Below are 9,463 nucleotides of genomic sequence, written 5' to 3'. Positions count from 1 at the left end.
GGTTGCTTTATCTTCCAATCTCAGTCCGGTTGATGTGAACAATCTTAGCATCGCTCGCCAAAGCTTCAAGATTTGAATAATAGATCAATTGATCAGTGGAACAAGGTTGAAGCTTTAGCTAACCGTGCTAAGATTTTTCACATCGATTTTGATCCATCTGAGATTGGAAAGATAAAGAAAACCCACTCTCTCCATAGCTGCTGATGTTAAACTGGAATTAAGAGGAAAGCACAAATTGTTAGAGGAGGAGAGGCAATCAAAGCTTGAGCTTGATTTCTCCTCTTGGAAGGAGGAGCTTACAGACAGAAACTAAAGAATCCTTATGAGTTTCAAGACTTAATGGAGAAGCTATTCCTCCTCAGTATCCGGTTTGATACGCATAATATCAGCCCGGCAGCAAGGAATCAAGCTCAGCCCCTGATTGGGCCAGAGCCACAATAAACCATGATGAACTACTCTTTCGTTTCTGAACTTCTACTGCTTTTTTCCTTGAATTCTGACTTGGGCATCGAAAAATACCCCATTGGAGCCCACTCCGATGATCCGATCACCTCTGTCTTATTCATTGGCTCCATGTGCGGGAGATCTTGATCGGATGTCATAGTACCCCATCAGGAGCATGTGTTGCCTATGATCCCAAGTGATGGACCTTCAAAGATACCATCACTGAAGGTGATGGCAAATGGAAATTCAAAGGTCTAGATTTTCTACAACCTCTAATCAGGTGAAACTGAAACATAAAAGAATTTGCTTTGTAGATAGGAAGAAGAATAACAGCAATTAGATTGGAATCAAAGGAGAAATGGAGATCATCCATTTTCCCAATGTTACGTTTTAAGATCTTTGAGCTCTCACGACCATTAGAGTGAATATAACCACAAACCCCAAAAACTCTTTTTGAACTAGCACCAAGCTTACACTAGTTTGAACCTTTGATTACATAAATCTTGCTTTTCCCCTCATTTTACAAAGTGATAACAATAAGTTCTGATATCACACAAGGTGTTGACGAATAGCTTTTCAACTTCGATACATTTCCAAAGAGACCCCTCACAATATGTACACTGATAATTCGATCAGCACTTACAGCCCATTTATGGTTTATACTCATGTACATGATTTTCTTTTCATCTTGTGTCTACAGCTTACTTTCATGACAAGCCCCATGTAGGTTCTGAAGCCATCTAGCCTTTCAGCATCATCGGCATCCATTTGATTGGACATGGAATGGTATTTTTCCTGAGCAGATGGTGATCCTTCCACCCTGTTGTAGGTGCAACATGTATATGATTATTCCAATCAACTCAAGTCAAAACCCGCATCAGCGTTGATCGCGTACAACAGTTTCATTTCCATATGTTCTTGACTGCATCATCAGAAGAGAAGATAAAGTATAAGAAAAAAAGCCAAGAATGTACATGTAAGTACCGCAAATTATTCCTAAACAGAATTCAGTAACCGGCATAGGATTGATATTCCAATATGCAGACTTTGAAACAAGCCAACTCTCTGGTTGCAGTGCAGAGCTCCCAAAACTATTCATGGTTTCTCTTCTTGACCATGGAGGCTCTGGTACTAAGACCAGTATTCATGGTTTGAGATACGGTCGGGTTTAATCAGTTATCATCGTTATTTTGTGTGAAAATTTGTGTTCATATGCGTGACTAAGAAAATTCTTTTGAACTTCCAATTTGAAAGAACCATCAGTGAAGCATGATACCACAACAGCAGTCAGGTCAAAGGGCTGATGGTCCAACCATCCGACCAAGGAGTCTCCAAGGCAAAGATTACTGCAACTATCAAATCTATCACATTTTGGACAACAAGCCTTGGGAATTTTGGGACTAGAGCAAATACCATAGACTGATTGATTATTATGATTGAAACTAGATCAAATATATTGGGCCGCATACCCCACACTGCTTGGCACATCTGCTGATATAATAGTCTGGATGGATTTACAATCCATACTACAGACTGTGCCAGCATAACTTTAATGGGTTATAGCAATCATATGCTTTATTCTAGTTCCCATTTTCTAAGTAAGTGCAGCACAACAATGCACCTTCTATAGGGAGGAAGCTTTAGAAGATTCATGCAAGTTGCAGATGTTGGTAAGCGGTCAAGAGCTTCTTCAGAGGCATCACCAGCAGCCCTATAATCATATAGTTCAATTAGCAATTTGAAAATAAGGAAGACAATAAAGACGAGTTTTAAAGAATACCTCTGTATACATAATAGAGGCTCCAGAAACTTGAACCCAAGCAATGGTCCTCGTGAACATCCCGTCACAAACCTATTAAGAACCAGTGTGGTAAGTCATTGTCTTATCGTTCACCACCATTATGAATATTCATTAAATCCATCATATCAGGTGGAAAGAAAAGATGGTGGAGACAAGAACGGAAACTTGAAGAAAGGCTACTCTAATAATAATAAGTAAAATTGCAGGCTGGAGGCATCAATGGAACTGGTTCCCAAAACTCTAAAACTCAGTCCTTTTCTATGCATCCAGCTCTCTTTAAGCATCTACAAGATTAAAAAAATAAAAAGAGAAAATTAAGAATAAGTGGTAGCAGAAGTGCGGAACGGCTGCATTGCTAGGATAGGCAACACGACCCATTTTATATCTTCTAACCACGTAGCAGTTCACCTGGCAGACAAATTTGGAGTACGGGTAGAACCCACAGTTCCCTTTCTACCTCCAGCCTAATCCAAATTAGACACATGGAGAAAACTAAGGTCAAAGCATGGTTAAAAAGTCAAAGGTAAGAGCCAAAAAATATGGACCATTGAAAATACACAGGAACAATCCACTATAAGTTGGTCAGACGATTTTTCACCAACATGTTTTAACTGTATCTAATCCTAAAAGATGGACCCTTCCTATCCACATGGTTGGGAATTTCCACTTAACAAACCACGCTGCAGCCAAAATTGAATGGACCATGTTCCCAAGCCGAGCAACAAGGCAGTTCCGCTGCTTTTTTTTTTTTAACAAAACAAGGCAATACTCCTAATGTAGGACTTCCTAAGACTCAATTTAGAAACTTGACATAAGACTTTCAAACCCCCACTGCGTCACCTTTTTAACCAAGATTCATTTTAAAATCAAAGCCCATAACTGAAAAGCCTATATAAAAAGAGGGGAAAAGAATTCTACGTGGTTGCGTTCTCTACGCCCAGACACATGACACTGCAAAAAGATGCTCCTGCCCCCCCGGTTGGATGACTATGCGTGCGCTCCCACTCGCCCAGGCACTGGCATGGTGGCCAGAAAACCAGGTAGCATTTTTCCTCCCATAAAAAGAATAGAAAACAAAAATGTGAATCAACTGATCATATTATGCTGGTCCTAAACTAGAGCTCTCCCATCTTTCACCCCCTGCCGTTGAATCCAGCCCCAAGGATCCCATGTTCTCATAGTGAAGATTGCCAAACCTACTTTGTGACAGAAGAAAAATACTGGCTCTACTTTTGCTGCTGAGCTAAGAGGCTTTGTTCTCCTTTTGTTCACATCAGAATGGTAACAGACTATCCTCCAGTTAAAATGGGAATGCACACACACACAGGAGAGAGAGAGAGAGAGAGAGAGAGAGAGAGAGATGGGTAAAAAGAATTTCTATAGAAGTTAATTAAAGATGATATACTCACTTCAAAAATTTCTTCTGATTCTCTAGAGAAAAACTCTTGAGAACCTCCCAGAACATCTCAATGACATAATGTTCCTGCCAAAAGAAAGTTTAACTTAAAATTGGAACAAGACTAGTTCAATTGAACAGTGCTTTTTGCAAGAAACTGAGAATGTAAAGCTTCTGGCCTAGAAGAAAATGCTAATAGGTTTAATATTACAAAACAATAGTTCGGTAGAAGGTTCCTATTGCATTAATGTGGGAGAGGGCAATGCTAAAACCTATTAGTTGAGAAAATGATGAGAAGAAACACAAATTGGGGTCACTTAGGGCCCGTTTGATAACGTTTCAAGAGACGCGTTTCTGTGTCCAGAAACGGCAGAAACGGAACAAAAAGTGTTTGATAAAACTGTTTCGTTTCACTTGTTTTCAGAAATAGAAATTGAAATTTCTACCTATTTATGGTTCAAGAAACGACCAGGCGAAACAAGTTCGCTGTTTCTGGAAACGACTTGTGGCCATTCTTTCGCTGGTTACTGGCGACTTCTAGAAACATGACTTATCAAACACCTTCAATTCCGTTTCTGTTTCTAGAAACGGAAATTTATGTTTCTGCCGTTTCTGTTTATGTTTCTGCCGTTTCTAAACGTTATCAAACGGGCCCTTAAAGTAGAGTTTTAAGCTTTTCCAGAATAATGAAAATAAAACATTTTTAGTGAACAATTGGATAGAAAATTCATTGGAACAAGCTAAGGTTTAGTATGTTAACATGAAGAGAACCATGGAATTCCAGTTTTCTCAAAATTTGATATTCAATTCTGCACCCAGACACTCCTGAGAATAATGTATTGTAGATAAACAACTTACATTATGATAGCCACCTGCATAATTAGTATGGCACCGTAGGTCTTCAACATCCAAGCCCTCAAGTGAACCTGATATCAGAAGCTGGGAAAATACTAAAATGTCATTTAAACTATATGCGATTCAGAGGAACCAAAAATTGGTTATTTAAAAAAAATCACGGAAAAATACAGCATTTACACCCAAGTCTCAGTTACTTAGAACTTCGGGAAAAAGACTATACAGCAAATTAAGGGAGAAAAAAAAAAAAAAAAACTCTTGGACAAAATATGCAATGTGTAGAATGGAATAAACTTCTACAAGAATCTGCCAATTTTACTAAAAGTTTTAGACCCAGGACTCAATCCACAGGCTGGATAACTTAATGCATACAGATCTTACTGCATATGCGAGAAAGAGCATAATTTATGCAGTCTTCAAAGTTACTCACATTCTAAATTAAATTCAGTGACTTTCATTAGGCTAGGTTATTCAAGAGAATATGCGCTTAGGGTTCCCAATTATCAAACCAATCTAATTTCTTCCAACATGGCTGCTAAGATGAATTTATCAACAAGTCGCCACAATAAATTCATGTACACTGGGTTTTGTCAGAATAAAAATAATGATTATCCACTGCCAATGCTATGCAGAAAATGCCAAAATTTCATACACAAGGAAAATCGGCATAAAAGGTAGTGGACACAGATAACTACATCTACAGGTCATTACACGCTATTGGCTTCTAGTAATCATGGTTGTCAAGGCATCGCCTAGATGTCCAGGTGCCTTGGTCTCCCAGGCGGGCACCTTGGTTGCCTTGATGGTGTCACCTTGCATCCAGGCCCCCTCCAATGCATTGGGTCAATTAGACGCCGTGACAAGAACGCTATAATGAACCACAATACCTGAAGTTCATGCTCACTGAACATTTCTATCCAATTTTTCTGCATAACCTGCTGAAATCCCCTCAAGAAATGTGAACTTTGCTGACGAATCTACAAAAAAACGAATAACATTTTATTACTGGAGGGAAGATATAGTCCAAAATAAATTTAAATGAGTTGGGGCCGATTAATAAATTTACCTGAAAATTCAACCTGTGGTTGGCAATAAGATGAATAAATGTGATGACATTATCATTTGTAACACGTATATCCTTTCCTCCTGGGAGCAGCTCTTCTTCTGTTTGCTCCCCATACTCATTGTTGACAATGACGAAGTACAGTTCGAGTTCTGAAATGTTGCCTTCATAATGCTATATTACAGTGAAAGGCCATGATTTAAAAAATTAATAACCATAAATAAACAATTATTTCATAAAAACTGGGGGAACTAAATTGTTCAATACCAACATTCTGAGTTTATTCATCAATACCGAAATGATAAGGGTAAATATGAACTGACAAAGGAATGATCACAAATTGAAAATAACACAATTTCAAAATCTAGATAAAGGATCTTAGTTGCAAGGAGGCCCAATGATCAAATATGTGATCAGATCAGAAATAATGGAAGCAATTGCAATGTTAAGGCAAGAAATCAGACCGATCGAAGGAGGGAAAATAAATGAGATCGATCTTCTTGGGAGGAAGAAGAGAAGAGAGAAAAATAAAACAGAAAAGAAGAGAAGAATCAGGTTTGGGATAATAATCTCGTATGCTCAACAGCACCAAAACTCTTAAAAACAACTCTTCATCTCTAATTGATGGGGGTAGTATAACATATATAAAGACCATCTGAATTCATAAATTAACTCAAAAAAGGACTCCTAATCACATTCATGAACTCAATAAAGTAAATAAACTCAAAACAGAACTCCAAGCAAAAAGAATTCTAATCTAACTAGATTACTTAACCTATCAATAATGATTAAAAAGACTATAAGTCCCGAGCGACATGACAGATATTTCAATGAACTTCCAAGTTCCAATGAATAATTTTCAACATTTGAGACGAATGATAACTATAGACCTAGCTTTTCCACAAAAGGCAATCTGAATGTATTAGTATCCACAGAATTCCAAAATCACCACATGCACTTTGAACCCCCTTTTTTGTTTTTTTTTTTTGTTTTTTTGTTTTTTTTTTTTTTTTTTTTTTCTGGTGAATGATAAAATATATAATGAAATTGTTTTGGTGGTGTATATTATGAAATATATTATGACCTCATATTGGATGAGGTCTTGTGTTGTATCCTATTTTCTGATGATATTGTTTCGGTGGATGACACAATAACATAAACTAACGATAAGCTGGAGTTATGGAGATAAGCAGGGGGTAAGGCTGCGTACACTTGCCCCTCCAAGACCCTGCAGTAGTGGGAGCCTCGTGCACTGGGTTGCTCTGTTTTGAGAGAAGTAGAATGAAAATGGAGTATATGGTGTCTAAGTCAAACTAGGACGGATAACGAAGTGGTGAAACTTAAGGAGCGAGAGATACCACAAGTGATTGTTTTAGATGTCTGGGGTCAACCATAAACAAGGAGGGTTATATAGAAAATGATGCTTCCCAAAGAATAAAAGTACGATGGATGAAGTGGAGAGGTGCCTCTGGAGTGTTGTGTGATCGACTCATTCCAATAAATCTTAAAGGAAACTTCTACAGAACAGTAGTAAGACCAGTTATGATTTATGGGGCGGAATGTTGGGCAGTCAAGAAGAGTAATATATATGAGTTCGGTGTAGCAAAGATGAGGTGTGCGGAAAAACTAGGAGGGATAGAGTAAAGAATGCCTATATTAGAGCTGACCTGGGAGTTGTCCCAATCTAGGACATGCTCTGTGAAAGCCGTCTAAGGTGGTTTGGCCACGTTAAACGGAGACTCGTGGATGCACTAATAAGGAAGAGTGATCAGATCCAGATGGAAGGAGCCAAAAGAGACAGGGGCAGTCCTAAAATGACTATAAGAGAAGTAGTAAGGAAAGACATGCAAAATTTAGGTCTTGACCCTAGTATGACCTCAAATAGATCTGTTTGGAAAGCAAAGATCTATGTAGCCAACCCATTTTAGGTGAGATGTTTTTGTGGTGGTGCTATGTCTCTTTCTTTTTACTTATATTAGAATTTCACACCCTTACGGATCCATGTAGCCGACTCCATTCAGTTGGGATAAGGCTGAGGTTTTTTGTTGTCGTTGAAATGTATTTTGAAAAGTGAAAGAAAGTAAAAAAGACTCCCTAAGGAGGGGGAGGAAGGGGAAAACAATACAAAGCAAATCCCAGCCCTCAACTAGGAGGGGCAAGGGGCAGGTACAAAGAAAAGGGGATGCCCCAAAAATAAAAAATATCCTGTCCCTTGGGGACTACATGCATTGACTGGGAGTCAAAGATAACTTGCTTCTAATCTCAAAGGCAATGGTGTCTGCTGGAATGATTTGGACTTGAAGGTCCATCTTATGATATTATGTTCCATCCAAAATGGTAGATACCAACACCAAAGGATAACTCACCCACAACCACAACATCACAATTGGAGTTACCGAGCAAAGACATGTCGACCAATTCCATTCTCTATCAAAGGGTAAGAGGATCCTCCTCCTTTAAGGCCAATATTTGCCAAGAAGCCCCTCCTAAATAGAGGAGGAGAAAGAACAAGCGAAGAAAAGGTGGTCCACATCTTCAGGGGAACTCTAACAAAGGCAACAAATGGAGGAAGCTGGAATCAATCTTTAAATAAAGAAAGATTGAGTTGGGAGGGAGTAGGTGAGGGCCCTCTAGACAGTGAAGTTGTCGTAGAGGATGTGGCCCTTTAACCCTACAATTTTTCACCAAGGCATCACAGGGGTTTGAGCCCAGATGAGGTCCCAAGCGAACTTGGAGCTAAACTAGCCCGAGGAGGTAGTAGGCCAAGCTATAATATCGTCACTAATTCTAGGCCTTCTGATGATGGCCGATAGAGCATCTTCGACAACTTATAAGGTGGGAGAGTGAAGGTGACGGGGCCTAGCCATCAAAACGGAGGATGTCTGAAACCATGGCCAACCTTCCATAGTAAGAACTATATCTAGATCTTTCGCTAATTGCGTGGATGAGAATCCCTAGGGAGTGCTAGTTGTCCAACCAAAGGGGAGTGGTTGCTCAATCATCAATCAGGGATTTAATGACCCAAGAGGCTAGGAATTTGTATTTCAAGATCTTTCTCCAACATAGTTTTTAAGGCGCTGGTAAGGCGACTCTAAGGCGTCGCCTTACCAACGCCTTGGCGCTAATGCGGTCTAGAGATGGTAAGGCAGTGCTCCGCCTTATGTGAAGTGGCGCCTTATGGGTCTTTTTTATTTTTTAAACGCATTTTAAAATTACTTGATGAAGATTCCAAATATAGATTTTTTATTGGTAGGTGTATGGTTTTGTTAACACTTGAGATGAATGGGATCAGCTTTACTCCACCAAAAATAACCAAGACAAACAAAACAAAAACACGATTCACAAACAGGGTTTGGAATTTGTCAAGGGTTTTAAGAAAGGGCTTTGAGAAGGAATCAAGGATCAAGGAAAAACCACTGATCCAGGCGACCATTTTGCTCTAGCAGCGGTGAGCTTGTTTCGGCAGTGGTGAGCTTTATTCTTCTTTGACAGGAGTAGAAATATAGTGGATGACCTTAGGGCTTAGGCACTCATTTTGGCATCATAAAGGTAAGTATAATAAATACTTGAATTATTTATTTATTTATTTTTTTTTTATATTTATAATTTTGTTTCATAATTATGTATTTATATTATATGTTAATATGTTATGATGATTGATGATTGATGATTGATGATTGATGAAGATGAATTTAGTTTATTCACTTTATTGATTTGTTTTCTTGATGAATATCTTACATTGGTATGAACATGAACCTTTAATATTAATTTAACATATGAGTAATAGGATTCAACTAGGATTTGAGCCAAATAGATTGGTTTTATAAAAAAATTACACAGGAACGCTTTAGTCGATAATGCTTTATACCCGCCTTATCGCTAAGGCGCTCCGAAAGACCTTTAA

General features: G+C 38.6%; 1 protein-coding gene across 1 annotated transcript; it reads right to left on the bottom strand.

Annotated features, from left to right (window-relative positions):
• Positions 1–872: 872 nt before the first annotated feature.
• LOC122056942 (E3 ubiquitin-protein ligase UPL6-like) lies at positions 873–5,767 on the bottom strand. The gene is made up of 7 exons (XM_042618911.1): positions 5,563–5,767; positions 5,384–5,473; positions 4,500–4,580; positions 3,655–3,728; positions 2,225–2,296; positions 2,066–2,155; positions 873–1,366 (listed from the first exon to the last, which is right to left on the bottom strand). Exons 2-7 carry the CDS (start codon positions 5,426–5,428, stop codon positions 1,300–1,302), a joined length of 429 nt encoding a protein of 142 aa, XP_042474845.1. The 5' UTR covers positions 5,429–5,473; positions 5,563–5,767; the 3' UTR covers positions 873–1,299.
• Between the last annotated feature and the right edge of the window lie 3,696 nt (positions 5,768–9,463).

This window comes from Macadamia integrifolia, chromosome 2, assembly GCF_013358625.1.
Source record: "Macadamia integrifolia cultivar HAES 741 chromosome 2, SCU_Mint_v3, whole genome shotgun sequence".
NCBI lineage: Eukaryota > Viridiplantae > Streptophyta > Magnoliopsida > Proteales > Proteaceae > Macadamia > Macadamia integrifolia.
This window is presented reverse-complemented; position numbering and strand designations above follow the sequence as displayed.

Excerpts from the sequence above, each read along its gene's own strand:
- LOC122056942 (XM_042618911.1), bottom strand. The coding sequence starts at position 5,428 with ATGCAGAAAAATTGGATAGAAATGTTCAGTGAGCATGAACTTCAG. Across the intron at positions 2,297-3,654 it reads AATCAGAAGAAATTTTTGAA|GTTTGTGACGGGATGTTCAC; the intron begins GTGAGTATATCA and ends GGTTCTTAATAG. Across the intron at positions 1,367-2,065 it reads AAGCTTCCTCCCTATAGAAG|TCAAGAACATATGGAAATGA; the intron begins GTGCATTGTTGT and ends CTGATGATGCAG.